Genomic DNA, 19,778 nt, shown 5'->3' on the forward strand with positions numbered 1-19,778 from the left:
CTTCTTTTTCTTTTTTTTCTCTTTTTCCTTCTCTTTTTTCTTTTTTTTCTTCTTTTTTTTTTCTTTTTTTTCTTTTCTTTTCTTTCTTTTTCTTCTTTTTCTTCTTTTTCTTCTCCTTCTTTTTCCTTCTTTTCCTTCTTTCCTTCTTTTCCTTCTTTTCCTTCTTTTCCTTCTTTTCCTTCTTTTCCTTCTTTTCCTTCTTTTCCTTCTTTTCCTTCTTTTCCTTCTTTTCCTTCTTTTCCTTCTTTCCTTCTTTTCCTTCTTTTCCTTCTTTTTCCTTCTTTTCCTTTCCTTCTTCCTTTCCTTTCCTTCTTTCCTTTCCTTCTTTTCCTTTCCTTCTTTTCCTTCCTTCTTTTCCTTTCCTTCTTTCCTTTCCTTCTTTTCCTTTCCTTCTTTTCCTTTCCTTCTTTTCCTTTCCTTCTTTTCCTTTCCTTCTTTTCCTTTCCTTCTTTTCCTTTCCTTCTTTCCTTTCCTTCTTTTCCTTTCCTTCTTTTCCTTTCCTTCTTTTCCTTTCCTTCTTTCTCTTCTTTCTCTTCTTTCTCTTCTTTCTCTTCTTTCTCTTCTTTCTCTTCTTTCTCTTCTTTCTCTTCTTCTCTTCTTTCTCTTCTTTCTCTTCTTTCTCTTCTTTCTCTTCTTTCTCTTCTTTCTCTTCTTTCTCTTCTTTCTCTTCTTTCTCTTCTTTCTCTTCTTTCTCTTCTTTCTCTTCTTTCTCTTCTTTCTCTTCTTTCTCTTCTTTCTCTTCTTTCTCTTCTTTCTCTTCTTTCTTTTCTTTTTTTTTCTTTTTTTTTTCTTTTTTTTCTTTCCTTTTTTTCTTATTTTTCTTCTTTTCTTTTCTTTTCTTTTCTTTTCTTTCTTTATTTCTTTTCTCTTCTCTTCTTCTCTTTTCTTCTCTTTCTTCTCTTTTCTTCTCTTTTTCTTCTCTTTCTTCTCTTTTCTTCTCTTTCTTCTCTTTTCTTCCCTTCCCTTTTTCTTCCCTTTTCTTCCCTTTTCTTCCCTTTTCTTCCCTTTTCTCCCTTTTCTTCCCTTTTCTTCCCTTTCCTTTCCTTTTCTTCCCTTTTCCTTTCCTTTCCTTTCCTTTCCTTTCCTTTCCCTTTCCTTTCCTTTCCTTTCCTTTCCTTTTCCTTTCCTTTCCTTTCCTTTCCTTTCCTCTTCCTTTCCTTTCCTTTCCTTTCCCTTTCCCTCCTTTCCCTTTCCCTTTCCCTTTCCCTTCCCTTTCCCTTTCCCTTTCCCTTCCCTTTCCCTTTCCCTTTCCCTTTCCCTTTCCCTTTCCCTTTCCCTTTCCCTTTCCCTTTCCCTTTCCCTTTCCCTTTCCCTTCCCCTTTCCCTTTCCCTTTCCCTTTCCTTCCCTTTCCCTTTCCCTTTCCCTTCCCTTTCCCTTTTCCCTTTCCCTTTCCCTTTCCTTTCCCTTTCCCTTTCCCTTTCCCTTTCCCTTTCCCTTTCCCTTTCCCTTTCCCTTTCCCTTTCCCTTTCCCTTTCCTTCCTTTCCCTTTCCCTTTCCCTTTCCCTTTCCCTTTCCCTTTCCTTTTCCCTTCCCTTCTTGTTTTGTTTAGGTTTGTTTGGGGTTTTTTTTTTGTTTCCCTTTTGATACTTGAATTCAGTTCAAGTAAATCCCATACAACGTGTTTGTTACTGTAATACCTTGCTTTACACACATGCTTAAATGACATCAATTATTGATTAGATGTTCCTTCCACAGGTAAAAGAGACAGTTGTAGCAGAATATGAACTAGAATACATGTTGCTTGAAGGACATTGCTTTGACGTGACAACTGGACAACCTCCTCGAGGGTTACAGTTCACTCTGGGGACAAAGAAGAATCCTGTCAGGGTTGATACTATTGTGATGGCCAATCTGGTGAGTATTAAGTACAGAAAGAGTCATTACAATCACATGGTTGTCAAGAGAATTCCTCAGGAGCTGCATGTTCTCCAAATCCATTCCTCTGTGTTGTGAGTTTAGTAACACTAAAAGCAATGGGAACATCCTGGAGCTGAAAGCATCTAGAAGAGATGTGCATCTCTAATTTGGTGAGCTTTTCCCCACTCCCCTTCTGATCCAGTCTAGGTTTGGATATAGCTTAATTTTAGGCTGAAGTACTTAAACCTAATTGATTTAGATAGTAGGAGGTAGTTATAATCAGATGGAACTTCCACTGACAAATATAAGGTATGAATCATGTTCTGATTAACACAACGATTTTTGTTAAACAATGATCCAGGAAAAAGAAGGTTCCTGTTTTAGATGCCTCATTCAAGCACTTAAAGTCTCTCTGGGACAAATCCACACCTGACAGTTCCTCTGGTCATCCAAAGTAACAAAGTAATTGTTTTTTGTTTTAGCAAACTGTAGAGCAAATGATCTTCTCTGTAAATACTGTATCACAAGGAATAAAATTGCATAATAAACCATGATACTTTTTTTTTTTAATTTTTTAAAACAGAAATTCTGAATACAGTCTGAAACTCTTAAAGATTCTTCACACTCTAAAGCTTGCTTCATCTGGCTTTCATGTAGTACCTGTATTGGGAAAGAGCCGTATTGACTTTGAAAGCTGTTCCAGGCAAAAAAAATTGTTTCAAAGAAGCTTTTCTCTTTACAGTCAATTTAACAGTCTATTTCTTTACTACTCACTTAGTTGTTTTTTCAGGTGAAGGTTTTTTTATGCAGCTAGAAACAAATGAAGCACTGAAAGACTTTAACGTGGACATGCAGGAAAGGTGGTAGTTGATTGCATCACTGCTGTATAACTTCTAGGGCTATTATGAGAGTAATTTTTTTTTTTAATATGGACATGGTTGCTTCTGAAATGCTGATAGAGCAGGTGCCTCTCCTTTTTTTTTTTGTAGGGGTATTTTCAACTGAAAGCAAATCCAGGTGCTTGGAGACTGAGATTACGTAAAGGAAGATCTGAAGAGATTTATCAGGTTTTTTCGTAAGTATTAACCCATCTTTTGGAAACATTTAAAAATAATTTGAAAAAATCTGACAGTACTGAAGGAAAATAAGCAAAAATAACATGGAAAAATAGAACAAGAAGCAGGTAATGATTTCAAGTTTATAGGAGAGACCTTATTTTGTGGTAGTATAAGTTGTTCTTTGATTGCTCCGTGTGTTCTTGAAGGAATTTTTATGTATTAATGCATGATAAGCCTAAGGGATCAGCTAGACTTGTTGCTAGCCAAGTGTACTGTACAGTTACCAGACATATGACCTGTAAGTTCCCATGCATGGTTAGCAATATCACACAACCACTTTCACCACATTCTGTAGAAACATAAGTCATGAGTTTTTTTATTAACATTTTAACATTCAAAAAGTACTTAACACGTAATTTGAAGAGTATGTCCATGAGAGCATTGCTAGTTCTCCAGCAGCATCTTGATCATCTGGAGGAAGTGCCATGAACTTCTCTCCTAATATTTTTCAGCCCCAGGGATGCCTCTAAATGACATGTTATTAAGGGGAGGCATCTTTTCTTTGGCAGGAGTATTATATTAATTTCAGTTCTAGGCCTTTTATCTTCAATCAATTCTGAGTGTTTCTTAGTTGTCTAAATTCTCTAATAATGACTGTGGTTACACCTTCACCTTAGGATATAGAAACACCCTTCATTTCTGCACTTTGGCTGCATGTTGACTGCATCATATTTTCCTCCCCTGGGAGAGACCCTTCTTCCTGGAAAGAAGTCACAGTAACTGGCATTTATTGGTCACCTATATAGCTTAGAGAGCTATAATTTTCATAGTTGTTTTTTGTATGAGGAGCATATGCTAGCCATCATTCCAACTCTTCCTTGGAAGGTTTTATGAAAAAGTTGTCATAAAATGAGGCTTTGGAGCTGATACCTTCTACAAGAGCAGTACTGGTTTATTTCAGCTTCAGTTTTTCCTTCTCGCCCACCTGACCCCCTTTCCTTTCTTTGTCCCTTCTGCTGTAATTATGTGGGCTGAAACAACTCTGTTTCTTACAAAATATTTATTATTACTTGGAGTTCAGGAACACATAGTTCCCTATGATATTTAGTCATCAGCTATTATTAAAATAGGAAAAGATTGATTAACATCTTTGCTAGTATGAATATTTAGCTAATGCTTCAATTCTAGCATTACCAGGAAAAAGTGTTAATGGGACATCAGGTTCATTCTATTTGTTTGCAGTTTTCAATTTATTTTTTCCAGAAACAACTCACCATCTGTTGAAAAAGGAGAAAAACATAGTCTTTATCCTAAGAAGTTCACTTAATCTCTACCAAATATAGCTTTATCATTTGTCTAATTTTACATTAAATTCTTAAGATATGTAAAGTGATTTATGAAAAATATCATGGTTAAAAAGAATAATGGTATGAGCTGTAGTTGAATTAAAACATGAAACAAAAGTACTCTTATGTTCTAGGCTGGATGAAAGGAAACTTAAATCATTTGCTGTTTTTTAAGATTACTGATGCTCCCTAAGAAGTAATAAAAATTAGCTTAACTGAGCTCAGCTAAGTTATATAAAATTCATCCTTGATGATGAATCTGAATAATAGCAATTATTTCATTTAATTATTATGAGCCTTAGGCTTAGAGTATGTTTGGGAGGCTGTACTGGTGTATCTTAGATATTCCTTTTACTGATATCAGTATTAATAGTACCAAATTGCAATCAGAACTCAAGCAAATATTTGGCAGGATGGAAAATTGCCAAGAGATAATTCAGTGTATTCTGTGTCCTTGTATACTAGCCGTATCATCACATTTGAGCAGTGAGATAACCTGTTTTATTTGAGGCACAGGCTTCAAATCATAGGAGTTTTAGGAGAAATATTTATTGTATGTAAACACATAGCTTTTGAAATAAGCTGCTCATTTCCATGCCTTTCCCCTCCCAAATGTTGCATCTAACAAGGATAATTCCTTTGAAGCAGTCACACTTGTAAATCAATTTGTTATTAATCATAGAATGGTTTGAGTTGGAAGGGACCTGAAAGATCATCCAATTCCAACCCCCCTTGCCATGGGCATAAATTACTATTGAGTATTAGGAATATGAAAGTCTGTATACTCAAAAGCAGTCTGAGCACTTTCATTATTGGAACTTTGTTTCTGTGATGTTGGTAGGAAAAGAGGGTAGGTATTGAAGGATTCCCATGTGTTTCACTGAGATTACAAAAGAAGTCACCCCAACAGCTTTCAGTACCTTTTGGACAAAACAAAAAAATCCATACTGGTTTTTGTTAAGGAGTTATAAACACTATACCAATCATCCAAACCCCAGGTTTGAAAATAATAATAATAATAATGCAAAACCTTAGCTTACATGATTGTTCTAAATGTGCATCCATAACTTGAATAAAATTACACTATGATGAATATTATAGGTACAGAGGCGAGAGAAGAAGAAGAGGTCCTTTGTAAGATTCAGTACACTGATTTAGTATTACAAACAGTATGATGGACTCTGTTCCCATTCATTCACCCAACAACATGCTCAGTGGCTATTTACAGGCTAAGAGTCTGGTTTTATATAGCTACTTCTCTGAAATAAAACTGAAATTAAGTTCTCTGTTAGGAAAAGATGCTACCCTAGTGTAATAGTAGGACATTATTACACACGTTATTTAAAATGAAGATCTGTGCCCTTTTATGTTGAGTGCTGTACAGCCCTTTGATAAGAAGATAATTCTTAGCCAACTGTTCATATATATGTGCAGTATTTTAGAAATCTGAAAATGAAACTAAATCAGAAAGTGGAAAAGTCAAAGATAATCCAGAACATTGTTTTGTGCAAGAATTGGCAGTCTTGTGAAATTTAGTAATTACAGACACATTACAGAAATACATTAAATAGAAAATTCAGATAACTGTATAAATACAATAATTTTTAGATAGGTTGTATAAAACAGACTCAAAAAAGATTTAAACATTTCTGTTCTCTAGGGAAAAAAAAAATCAAACCTAAGTGGTAGCATATTACTTTCCTAAACAAATCTTTTGTATATGTACCCTTAGTAAGAGAAAACCACTTACTGTTAAAAGACAGAAAAGATTGTAGGAAATATATGGGGTATTGAGCTATAAAAGCTATAAAATGTGAGAATTATGTTCTTACACCACATCACAGAGTGACAGCAACATTTTTCATACTTGTTACTCAGTCGACTGCACTACAGTTCTGAGAAGCCTGAATGACTTTAAACTGATGATCAGGAGGACAAATGTTCATGTGGTACCTCCAGTGCTAAAGTTACTGAAGCCAACCTGCTGAAGGCAGTCTTTACTATCTCAGCACTGTGATGGAGCTTTCCCTAGACTTTTTAAAGAAGATTTATTTTAAAAGTACATTTAATGCTGTCACACAGCATTTTCTAAAGTATTTCTCATATTTGAACAGTAGTATGTAGTTTAAGTATCTGAATGCAATGTATACCTGTATAATACATCATAACACACCTCTACATTTTTGCATTTTTTTCATTGGTTAATAAAGTAGCCTGTGAAAATCCAAGTTCAGCATGAGGGCTACCACTGTGGACAGTATTTAATCATGAATAAAACTCAGAAAGTTCTTGAAGTTAAGATATAATTAGGTGCAAGTAAAGAAATTTTATTTCTCTAAACATCAGCAATCCAAACCATATACTCTAACTAAACACAAATAGAGGTGCATGTTTTAATGAGCCAGTACATTTGCATGTTGGTTGGTTGTTTTTTTGTCTCCTCGCAGCCATGAAGGAACAGATTCTGTAGCTGACCTGACAGATGTGATCGTGGTATTAAACAACTTCAGAAGCAAAATTATCAAAGTCCAAGTAAGTAAAGAGATACCTTTCTTAGTCTGAAGTATTTGCTTAGATGAAATACGACTCATGCTTACATGTTCTAGGGCATATTTAATTAGAAGATGTAGACTGAAATCAATAATTTAGATTTTGTATAATTAGAGAAGAGTGTGCAAACTAATGTGATCCAATCATGTTATACTTACTGCATGGGAGATTGTTAAATAGTTGTTAATACAGATGTGTACATAACAGGGTAGGATTTATCTCATCTATCTTAAGGTGTCTGAGAGTGTACTCTTGGTGTCTTAAACTCCCTCTCTGCTTAGTGGAATGAGAGACAGTCCAAAGGACTGCTTATCCCAGCTCACGTATGTGTTTAACCCAAGGGGACATCCTTCTGCGACTCAGGGAGGGTTTTTACATGGAGTCCAGATGCCAAAGGGGAAGTTAATTAATTAGATATGTTGAATTCTTCCCTAAGGTACCAAATTTGTGTAAATTAAATTAGGTTTCTTTCATTCTGAAAGATGCATCGAAAAAAGATACAGAAACACAAGTTATATTAAAGAGGAAGAACCTCATAGTATTTTGTTTTACACTGCTTCATAAATAAGATTTTTTGTTGGTGTCCTTTGTGTACTGTATCCTAATTTTAGACATTGATATGGAGTGAGAACGATGTAAATCTTAACTACAAAAGAAACCTTTTAACCCCATCTCTCCCCAGTCTGAAACTGAATGGTTCCAAAACCTGGAGAAAATGTTTCTGGACTGTGATGAGCCTGCCTTTAAAATCACAGAGAAAAAGAGTTAAAGGGTGCTCTTTGAGTCATAATAGGAAAAACTACCCTATGTGAAGGTGGTTAAGTATTAAGCTTGTAACTAGAATTTGTAAGCTCTGTCATACATCTGAACTGAAGAATCACTTCAGCAATACTTAGGATGTGGCTTCAGAAGCATTAGCTAAAAAGAAATGTGACCTGGTAGGAGCAGAAATCTGTAAGGGTTCACTCAGCAGTGTCAAAATGTGAAATTGATGTGGGTAGAACACAGTAAGTTTGAACATTTAGTGTTTTAGAAGCTATTTAGGTTTCAAAACCAATTAGGTTTCCTTTAATCAAGGAGATTAAGGTCAGCAAACAAAATCAGTTTGGAGTGTTTATTAATCATCTGAATAAGACAGCAGAAATTGCTTCAGTTTGATCTGGGAGCCTATTTTTCAGTGGCAGATTTGTCGCTTTCTCCTTGTGAAGGACTTATGAGAATCACAGTTTCCCTTCAGGTAAGTGCATGGTGCAGCACCCTGGTACCCTTCTTCTGCAGCTAATGGCTGGATCACAAACTCAGGATGAAAAAAAATGAGGTGCAGTTCCCCACACTTACAGTTACTTTTGCCTAAAGAAGTAGAGGGCTTGAACATGCTGCTTGATTTATTGATAACCATTTACTTCTCATAATTGATTACTTTTCTTATTACAGTAAGTTCTGTACATAGTTTAAAGGTATGAAATGACATTTTTTTTACTGTTCAATGCAGTCAGTATTTAAACAGAATTTAGTAAGATGTTGATCCAACTTTAGCCAGCAAATACACTATAGTTAGCACAACTGAAGTAGTAATCGTTGCCAGCTAACTTCCCAAATTACAGAAATACATTAATTTTAATTACTAGGTACAGAAAAAGCCTGATAAGGTGAATGAAGATCTCCTTACTGATGGAACAACAGGAAAAAAAGGAAATCTGGAATTGGTTACAAGGTAATACATCATTTGCTTATACTTGAACCATGCCAGAACATCTTTATTGTTACTCATAGCAAGTGTTTCCTACTTGATAATGATACAAGTAACATAAAAAGGCTCCCAAAGGATTTATATTGTAAATAAAATGTTAAAATTATTTATAACGTAAAATCTATACACCTGGTTATTTATCTTCTTTTTAATTCCTGATTTGCACTTCTAGTTCTTGTTAATTTTCTTCATTGCCATTATTTTCATTTTCTTGCTGGGAATCAACCAAAATGTGCAAATCTAGGCCAGTAGTGTTGTACTGAAATGTATCAAACTGAACATCAAAAAGTAGGCTGTGATGCTGCTTGACTGTTGCTAGAAACAATTTATGAAACCTCAGAGAGTGTATTTGTTAGTACAATAGTTTTTACTTTTGAGTTCTATAAATAATTTTAATAAACATCTCAAGCTTTAAATTTGGGGCTAATAACATTGTAGCACTTCTAATCTATTGTATACCATAGCAATTTTGTTTTCAATTTCTCATAATGTTACTCACAATTAAATTGTCTGTGGATGGTGTGTGATTCAGGCTTCCTTTTTCAAATTTGAGTTGAATTATTATCATTAACATACACGTTTCTATGAAATGGTTATATCATTTTTGAGAATAAGAGCAAAAAAAAGGATGTTTCATCTGTACATAGAAAAATAATTGTATTGAGTTTATTTAGTAGACTAGTATATTTGTGCTGTGGAGCAGAACATCTCAGTTTCCAAAACATTAATTTTCCTTTCCAGAGCAGTTACTCCAGATGTCCTTTGAGCAGTGCATTTTAGAAACAGTGCCCTGGATGCTCTGTGAGCATTCTTTCTTTGTAACATTTCAAACACCTTTTTCACAAGAAACATCTTAAAAAGATAATGTTCTTAGGTGTGAAAATTGGGGTGCTGGCAAAAGTACTTACTGAATTCCCAACTTTTTTTATTTTTATTTTTTTTTAATGTCAAAGAAGAATAAGCTTGGGTCTTTGATTTGGAATGCTGGTAACACAGCAAGGTCATCCACTCTTTGAAGGTGATGATAATTCCTCTTCCAGATTGTGAGGAGACTACTTAATTTGTAATACCTGGTTTCCATGCTGGATTCCATCCACTTTGTAGGAGACACTCATGTTTGCTCTTGAGAAGTCTAATTTCCAGCACAGGCTTTGTTTCTGCAGTGTGCTGCCAAGTGCTAACCTGTCATGGCTGAATAATTGCAAAGCAAAGAACTAAAGGTAATGCCTTCTGAAATAACAGATTCAGGGCTAATGACTGTGCAAACAAGTTACTACATTTAATCATAGATCACCTTGCCCTGAAATTAAAAAAAAAAAAAAAAAAAAAAAAAAAAGCAGTAGCTCTGTCCATAAGAAACTTTAAGCATTCAAGATTTACTGTCCAGGTAAAGTCTGACTCCTCCATTATTTAGGAGACCATCTTTGGACTATAATTCAGCTAGTAAGAAAGTGACACATCAGTAGGAGATGATTTAAGGAGAACAATTTTTTCATCCCTATTTTCCCTGTATCCTGAAGATTCTGTGGCCTCAAATGACTGCTTCAAGACTCAAAAAAAAAAAAAAAAAAGATTTTCTTCAATTTTTAGTAGCCTTGGTAATAGTTGTCTATCACAGAGATTGTTAATGATATAGTGGTTCTACTTTATCTGGTATACAGTTGACCCCAATTAAGCCTCAGCACTCATGTTTCTTGATAGATCCAGGACTGGCTTCTGTTTCAGCTTTATCATCTCTCCTGACAAGGCCTCTTGTATCTCAAGTACCTGGATATTTAATTGACTTTCTTTTGCTGATTTTTCTGTTAAAGTATTAACTAGATTCAGAAAGCCTTTCAGACCACTATACTACAACTCTAAAAAATGTTTCCTGGAGACACAGATCAGGGAAGTGGACCCCCTTTCTGCACAGAATCATAGAATCATAGAATTGGCTGGGTTGGAAGGGACCTCAGAGATCATCAAGTCCAACCCTTGATCCACTACCACTGCAGTTACCAGACCATGGCACTGAGTGCCACATCCAGTCTCTTTTTAAATATCTCCAGGGATGGAGAATCCACTACTTCCCTGGGCAGCCCATTCCGATGCCTGATCACCCTCTCCGTAAAGAACTTCTTTCTAATATCCAACCTAAACCTCCCCCGGCACAGCTTAAGACCATGCCCTCTTGTCTTGTTGAAAGTCGTCTGGCAAAAGAGACCAACCCCCCCCTGGCTACACCCTCCTTTCAGGGAGTTGTAGAGAGTGATGAGGTCTCCCCTGAGCCGCCTCTTCTCCAGGCTGAACACCCCCAGCTCCCTCAGCCTCTCTTCATAGGGTCTGTGCTCGAGTCCCTTCACCAGCCTGGTTGCCCTCCTTTGGACCTGCTCCAGGACCTTAATATCTTTCCTAAACTGAGGGGCCCAGAACTGGACACAGTGTTTGAGGTGTGGCCTCACCAGTGCTGAGTACAAGGTGACCTCCTTTGCAGAGTTATGTTGATTAAAGGAAAGGAATTTTTTATCACCTCCAAGCTTCCCTCTTCTAATTCCTCTGCATCCAAGGATGTATGTGAAGTAGTCAAAATCATAGCTCCCTCTAAGAAGGTTACAAGGCCAGAGGTCTCCTTATCTTTCAGATCAAGCCTTTTTTCACAGTGAGTTGGTTCATTAATGAGCAGCACGCTCAAAGCTTGGATGGTCTTTTGAAGCCCCTCACCCATAAAGTTTATTTGTTCTGGTTGATTCAAGGTTGTGACATTATTTCAGACTTGCTGCTTGTCTAGATAGCTCCTTGCTATCTAGAAACTTGTCACAGAATAGCCATGGTTGGAAAGGTCCTCTGAGATCCCCGAGTCCAACCATACATACACAAAAACAACAAGAAAAAACCCAAACAAAACCCCAACAATCTCTTCCTAGGTATCTCAGATTAGGAAGTATATCCTGCCAGCACACTGTTCCCTACAGGATCCCACATGCACACCACGTCACCCATAACTGAACTGCCCTTCTCCCATTGATTGCTTTGCCCATCTGGCCTTACAGGTTAACCCAGCCATCTTCAGAGCAGCTTGTTCAATTTGGAAGACCTGTCTTCTGTAAGGCTTTGTGTAATCAGTATTTTCAAGATAACTTGCACCAATTTTCTTTTTTCACCTTAGCTTTTGTAGTCATGTGGTGATGGTTAAAAGAGTTTGACATTCTTTCAGTCCTGCTACCACCAAGTATAGGAAGTGGGACAAAAAGTCAGAAAAAAAGATGGACTGCCTGGGACCTATCACCTTGCTGAGTGAAAAGAATGTGGTTTTCTCAAAAGATTATTAACACCGCTTGCACATATTGCAGTCGTCTGAGATTTCAGCTTTCTATAAGTGGAGTGATGTGAATTCTTTTAAATATGTTGGAGATCAGAGACTTGTCTCATTTGTTCTTAGAGATTATGAGGTACACTTATTTTTATACTTCTTAATGTATAGTTTTAAAAGGAATCTGACCAGAAAAAGAAGAAAAATTAATAGGAATGACTCACACGATCTAAATGTGGGAAGAATTACCTCAGAAAAACTATGGAGGTGAATTTCTACTGTATAGTAACCAATTTGTCTAAGGCAGGCTTTGCAGCTCTGAGATCTGTGAAGCACTGCAGCCACCATGCCCTAGGTGCACATGCTGGAAAGCATGCAGGATTTAAAAAAAAAAAAAACCAAAACAACCCTGGGAGACCTTGGTATTCAAATCAACCAAAGAATTCTCTGCAGCAAAACCAGATAAACCTCTGGACAGCATACCTCAAAGATATAAGGTGTAGTGTATAGAGAGAGTAACTGTATGAAGTTAAGTAAGCATTCACTAAGTATTATGAAAAACACCTGGGAAATCCCCTCACCACAGAGGGAGGAATGTTAATAGAATTTTCTAGGAAAGGCTGCTACTCCTCAGACTTCTCATTTGCTGTTGGTATGGTACTGGACTAAATATGTGACTTGACCTGGAGTGGCCATTTTTGTATTAAGCTCATAGAAATGCAGATCATAGAGAAGTTTTGATTGGCAGGAACATTTAAAAGTCATAGAATCATAGAGCAGATTGGAAGATACTTTAAAGATTATCTAGTCCAGCCCCCAGTCTCTGTTTTAGAGTTGTCACTGTTTAATGCTGGGCCAACAAACTGAATGGGAGATACTCCCTATCAATCCCCCTCCCTGATAAAGGAGAGAAAAGAAGAGAGACTTACAAGTTGGAAACGAAACTACACAGCTTTAATGACACAGCGATGATAAAAAGGAAAAATTAAATATATACAAATATACAGAAAAACAATACCATGTTCCTCCCCTATCTTCCCCAATAACTCTCACGTCACCACCGAGGCTGCAGGGCAGCCCTGGGAAAGTCCAGGCTGGACTCTTGGAGTCGGCAGTGGTTGGAAGCTGGAGGCAGGAACACACAGATTCAGGCTGGTATGGATCAGGACCACAGGCAGACAAATGGGTGGAATCCTCCCAGGATCCTGAAATTAACAGGAACAGGAGAAGAAGGGCCAAAGGAAAGAGAGAAGGGTGCAGGCAAAGGGGTTTATACAAGTATGAGACATATGGGATGGAATACTCTGTTCAATGTTGTTGCCTGTCTTATCTGTAAAGCAGGGTTGCAGGGGTGACCTCCTTACTCATTTTCTCTCTCTGTAGCATAAGCTGTTCCTCAGAACTGAGCAGTGCCCTTTTTTCTACACACCAGTCTCCAGCAGTAACTATAAACATCGAGCATTAGCAGTCCCAGAGGCAGCAGCTGACTGAGAAACTTGCTATTAATTTCAGCAAGTGCAGCAACTTATGAGAGACTTAGCTGAAAGCAACATTACAAGACAGAAAGCTTGCTCTTTCCTGGCTCAAACTACAACAAGAGTAATGTAATGAACTCAACCACCTATGACGTTGTGCAGACATCCCTTACATGAAGAATATATATTGTTTCTTCTGATGTTGAATACATGTGGATGAATCCTGTAAAATAACTGTTGCTCATTTTTAAAGTAGCCAGTTTTCAAGATATTCTGCCTGTGTGTATTTCTGATTTTTTTTATTTTGGCAAAACATGGAGTTCCTGCCAAATTTGGGTTCTGTTTGACTGAAATAATTAGAAATTGCAGTTTTACCATAATTTGTCCCGAGTGACTGGGTATAAGGTGTTGCTCCCGAAATATTTCGGTATCATAGGCATCTGCAGTTGGAAGTGGAATGTGTAAATCCAGTTACTGTAGAGTGACTATTTCTCTTGTGTATTCTTTTAGTTTTGATTCCTTGTGAATGTAATGGTGTGTTTTATCTGCTGAATATTTACTTTATAATAATCTGAGGTTTTATTTTTTCCTTAGAGTTTCAAAAGACATTCAAACAGAAGGGAAGGAGACAAAAAGTGACATTCTTAACATTTTTTCAGTTGCTTCGGGCCATTTATATGAACGCTTTTTAAGGTAAGGAAATGCAAAAGGGATTCAAGAATTTCATAGCAATTCATCCTAAAAGTAAGCAGCTTAAAGAAGGTGTTTCTACCAGGTGTGATGAAAAGTTGTATACAGCAAGGACTAAATAAATCTTTGAGAACAAAGTAATTCAACATATAGTTGTTAAAAAATACCATTATATTACCATATTCTTTAGAGAAAGGAAAATGTTCTCCATGCCCTTCATGAGTGCCTGTGCAAAGTGTAAAGTAAAAGATGAAGTTGAACCTCTCTTCATAAAGACATGACAGAAGTAACTTCATGTCTATTTATGTTTGGTTGTATCTGTTATGCATATTGTATCTAGTAAGTTTATTCTAGTTATGTTTTAGTTATGTTAATTTAACTGTGGATACTACTACTTGCACATATGGCCTTATTTATCTCAGTGTTAATTCAGTAAGCAGTGATTGTTTTTTGGGAATTCTTACAGTATTCCCAATCTATTCACAACCATCTCTTACTTTTCTGGTTTAAGTACTTGTCTACAGATGTCAAATTTAGTGACTTTTCTTATTCTCAAGTGGAATTCTACACTTCTTTTGTGTATATTTGTTTGGAAAGTAGTATTTTGCATGTATTGATTTTTTAAATTCTTAGTAGGCTGAAATCTGCATTTCTTTACTTCAGTCTATAAGAGCCTTCATAAAGAGACTAGTTTATTTCAAAGGAGACAAAAAGAATTATTTTAAAACATCCTATATGTTTCCTTACCTTATTTTAAAGTTTCTTATTTCTTTATTTTTAGGGCACACCAGACCTCCTTAAGGTTTTAAGGCATTACTTGTCTGTCTGGTTACACCAGACAAATGCCACCAGAGTGAAAAATAATTGCACCCAGAATCGTGATTCTTACAATTAACAAAGGGTTTTCTGAAGAGGATCTGAACTTGAACTGTGCTTTCTCTTTCCCTATGCTTTTCTTTTCAGCAACCTATTAAAATTAACCAGTATATTTCTAAAATAAGTTATCTCAGTAGCCAAGTTAATAGAAAGTATTAATCATTCTTCTAACTTTGGCAGGCACCTTTCAGAATAAAACTTTTCAACAGATCCCACTTCTGAAATTGTTCCTTCTAATTCTGCCTTACTAATTTGGATTGACTAGGTCTGTCTCAAGGAGGTCTTGAACATGTTCTCTTTAAAGCTTTAGACATAAATAGACCTAAGTTTATGCTTAAACTGTGTTAAAGAAAATTATACTTAATTTTAGCAGCTTTTAGGTGCAGTTGAAATATAATGAGCTGTGTGCATTTGTTTGTTTATTATAGACTTATATTTCCACAGAATTATGATGCTTTCTGTCCTACGTCATACAAAAACACCAGTTAAATTTTGGTTTCTGAAGAACTATCTCTCCCCTACATTTAAGGTAGGAGAAACATCTTCCTCTTGTTGCTTTTCCTTAAAAATGTTAAGTGTTTTTTTAAAGAAATATTTTAAAATTGAGTAATTATATCATTAAATTTAAATTTTCCCAGTTGGGAATGAGTGCATTGAATGCCAGGAGTTTTAAAAGTCTCATGTGTAACGTTCTTGTAACCCAGAGCACAGTGGTGCATTATAGTGATTTTTTTCTCTTCTGATAGTCTCCCTGACTTGAAAGAACTGCTTTTTGTATCTGTGTATCTGAGGTTACTGCCAGAACTAAACATTTTTTTAAAATAAGTCAGGCCAACAGATCTGCAACTGTGTTGCTATATTCCTTCTTTCTCTTTGTGTGCAATGTATATGTTCAACTAATAGGGTTTTTTTTGTTTGTTTTCTTCCAGGATGTTATTCCTCACATGGCTAAAAAGTATGGTTTCAAGTATGAGTTAGTACAGTACAAGTGGCCCCGCTGGCTTTATCAGCAGACAGAAAAACAAAGGATTATCTGGGGATACAAAATTCTTTTTTTGGATGTCCTTTTCCCTTTGGCTGTGGATAAAATAATATTTGTCGATGCTGACCAGGTGAGAAAAAATCAGGCTTTATAAATGTATGAGGGATTAATTTTGGCTTAAAGTGGAATACTTTGACACTATTGTAGTGTCAGGGTTTTTTTTGTTTTAAATTAAAATTTCACTTTGGGAAGCTTGCTGCTGTAACTATTCTCACATCCACACCTTAAAACCAGTATTGTATTGTATTATATGGTATTATATTATATTATATTATATTATGAAATACATTTTTATTCAGATTGTGAGAAGTGACCTAAAAGAACTCAGGGACCTAGACCTCAATGGAGCTCCCTATGGATACACCCCTTTCTGTGACAGCCGTAAGGAAATGGACGGGTACCGTTTCTGGAAATCAGGATACTGGGCATCACATCTTGGGAGAAGGAAATACCATATTAGGTAGGAGAACTCCTTACATATTTTTGTTCAGCGTGTGCTTTTGATCAAAATCTAGGTCTTGTTACTGATCACAAAAGCAATGGCCCTCTGGTCATTCTCAGGCATGAATTGTGGTGACTTAATTTGGCTTTTTTATTGTAGCTTCGGCCACTTAACTAAAAACATACTCCTTTAGGATGGAAATGGGTTCTTGTTATTTTTATTAATGTTACCAAAAAGGTGAAACCTGACAAATCTAATTCTTCTTTTTATCCTTCTAGTGCCTTATATGTTGTGGATCTTAAGAAGTTCAGAAAGATTGCAGCAGGAGATCGCCTTCGGGGCCAGTACCAGGCTCTTAGCCAAGATCCAAACAGTCTGTCAAATCTAGATCAGGTATCTGTGGCTTTTAGCAATTTGGTTCCTCTTTTCTTCATCTGCATAGAATGTTTCTTAATATGCATTTAATTATTTTGTATCTCAGTGTTACATATGTTATATGTTATATATACATGCATATATATATATATATATATAACATATACATATGTTATATTTCACCCTGTACTGCTGTTTTAGCCCATTTTCAGGTGTGCATGTGAAGACATTTCAGAAAACTGAACACTAAATGATTAAATAACTGTTTAATATGAAAAACAAACACCATATGCTATAATGCAGCTTTTAGAAATAGTAATTAGTTTTATCTAATGGTCTAAAAATATTGATAATGTCTATTTTCATTTAAATATTCTCATATTTTTTATTGCAGCATTAATGCATGATAGAATATAAATCTAAGTCTGTTGGGTCAAATTCAAAGCATCTAAAGTGTCACCAACCCTTTCTTAGCAGGTCAGTGCTGAGAGCAGGTTTCAAGGTAGCTAAATCTTCACAGGGTAGAATTGGATTCCCCTTGGAAAGGGAAATACTTCAAAGCAATATTTTCATAGTACTCTGCTTTCTGACTCAATATTGATAGGACTCACTTTTCATCTTCATTGCTACTACTTACACCAAATACAGCAGTGTTCCTAGAATTACAAACCACAGTATGATGTATTTTACAAGAGTCCTGGAGAGCTTTTATCTACTGATAAGGAAACACTATGATCATTTTTTTTCTTTTTTATTTTAAATATGTGACTGGAGTGCTCACTATCCCTCTCGAGGTAGAAACACCTCAGCTCCTTACTAATCTGGCAGCACTGCTTCCTTCACTGGTGGTAGTTAAGGTTATGGTAATATAAACCACAAAACAGAGTTGAAAAATGTAATTTTAAATGCCAAGGAGAGTAAGTAAATAACTCCTATGCAGAAAAAATACACATGATAAAATCTAGGCTCCCAGTACATCATATTTGATTGTACTTTTTAAAGATAAGCATGGAACTCTCTCTATATAGTTGACAAAATAAGCACTAGACATACCTTTTTACTAATAGAAAATAAATAAAAATAATTAATCATCTTGTTTGTACATAATAAAAATCAGCAGAAAAGAATGTAGGATTGATTCTTTCACTGAGTTGCAATGTTTTTATACTTTTAAATGCTGCTGTAGAGGAGTCCCCCTTTGAAATTGTATATGTGATCCAACTAAATGTGAAAAGTCATATTGTGACTTAGATCAAAGAAGAACTTTTATTGTGAAAATCTAAAAGACTTTCACTTCAGCAGTTTACATATTTTGAATGAGGTAGGACTTTGGCACTGACAGTACAAACAGTCTTACCATTGCTCATTTATTTTCCTGATTCATTAATATTTCCTCTTTGATCCTCTACATGTATTTTAGTGTTTTGAGGATAAATTACTTTCTTCTGAAAATATAAGAAACTTTTTGTTTAGGATTTTTGTTTTGTTTTGCTTTCTTCTATTTGCTTTAAATCCTGAAAAAATCAGTTATCTTCCTATTTTCTACTCCATATAACAATTTATAAATTCACATCTTTGAGAGGTACTGCAGACACTCAGGAACTGTGTAATTTAGGAAGTCAGAGAGGCACAACAGAAAATTAATCTTTTTTTTTTCTCTTGAAACTGAGATGGTGATACACCATTTTTGCTCTCCTCTAAAAATCCATAGAATTGAAGTTTTTTCAAAAAGTAAAGCTTTTTAATGTCATATTTAATGTTTTGACACTCAGTACACTCACATTTGATGTAATTTTTCAATACTAATGACTATATTTTAATTCATTTATCTGCCTTACATGATGCACCTATTTTATTCTGTCACATTTAGCAAAGCTAATTTGCAAATTAAGATGTGACTATCACTTATTTGAGTGCTGACATTTATTTTTAAAATATGATGGTAAGGGTTGCACATGTGAAGGAGCTTAGCAATGGGTCTACCAAAGACATATGTTGTTTTTTGTTTATTTATTCATTATTTATTTAATTTATTTTTAATTATGGTCAGAGTATATGCAGTGCATGACTGCCTGATGTTCTTCTTATTTGTGAATGCTGTTCCCTGCATTCAGCAAGATCAGATTTTTTCATGATGAGAGTGCTTGACTATGTAAGAAAGCTGAATTTTTTAAAAAAAAAGATATTTAAAGTGAAGTAAGGAAGGGTATCCAGAGTAGTAGTTTAATAGCTTTTTCTTTCCACACTCATGTTTCTGGAATGTATTTTGCTAAAGGAAGTCTAAATTTAGAGTAGTAGCTTTTAAGCTTTTTTTTTTTTTTTCCTTTGGCAAATTTGAGGAATGGAAATAGAGCTGAGTTCTGCTTTAGTAATTTCATACAGTCTAATTCTGCTTCGTAGTATGCATGGTGTGCCGTGCAGTATCTGAATTACAGGTGTCAAACTGTAATATTGCTTATGTCAAGATAAGAAAGGGCAGAAATAAGTACAAGAAAAAATTGCTGGAGAAACCAGAGGTGGAATTGGACATGAAAATGAGCATCCCCAAGTGTTGGATCTACTTGAAAAAGAGCTGAGTGAACAGCTGGAAAGAAATGTAAGAGGAAGGAAACATAAGAATGATTTGCAGAAGTGGTAATAGGCAAAGATACTCCAAATTAGTTGCTTGATAACCACTTACACTGAATTCAGTGCTAACTTTCAATTTTACAAAATATGTACAGGATCTTCCCAATAATATGATTCATCAAGTAGCTATTAAGTCGCTCCCTCAGGAATGGCTTTGGTGTGAAACCTGGTGTGATGATGAATCCAAGAAGAAGGCTAAAACAATAGACTTGGTGAGTTGATCCTGGGTTAAATGAGTTTTATGGATTAAAACCTTTGCTGTAATTTCTGTGGCTTTCAAGGTATTCGTGTGTGATGGCATGGAGGCAGCTTTCCTGGAATGCTCTGGAGCATGACTGCTCTTAAAATGCAGCAACTTTTCCCATTTCTTCCAAGACCTCACCCACTTGCTCTGTACCA

At 35.7% G+C, this 19,778-nt stretch overlaps 1 protein-coding gene across 1 annotated transcript in view; it reads left to right on the forward strand.

The window, feature by feature from the left end:
- Positions 1-19,778, forward strand: part of UGGT2 (UDP-glucose glycoprotein glucosyltransferase 2) — an 86,923-nt gene that overhangs the window by 63,026 nt on the left and 4,119 nt on the right. Inside the window, exons 28-37 of the mRNA XM_030450197.1 lie at positions 1,697-1,855; positions 2,848-2,933; positions 6,710-6,794; positions 8,441-8,526; positions 13,921-14,019; positions 15,337-15,421; positions 15,822-16,004; positions 16,234-16,394; positions 16,655-16,769; positions 19,475-19,591. Coding sequence (XP_030306057.1) covers positions 1,697-1,855; positions 2,848-2,933; positions 6,710-6,794; positions 8,441-8,526; positions 13,921-14,019; positions 15,337-15,421; positions 15,822-16,004; positions 16,234-16,394; positions 16,655-16,769; positions 19,475-19,591 — 1,176 coding nt within the window. The remainder of the gene's footprint in view (positions 1-1,696; positions 1,856-2,847; positions 2,934-6,709; positions 6,795-8,440; positions 8,527-13,920; positions 14,020-15,336; positions 15,422-15,821; positions 16,005-16,233; positions 16,395-16,654; positions 16,770-19,474; positions 19,592-19,778) is intronic.

This window comes from Calypte anna, chromosome 1 (assembly GCF_003957555.1).
Source record: "Calypte anna isolate BGI_N300 chromosome 1, bCalAnn1_v1.p, whole genome shotgun sequence".
In the NCBI taxonomy this organism is placed as follows: Eukaryota; Metazoa; Chordata; class Aves; order Apodiformes; family Trochilidae; genus Calypte; species Calypte anna.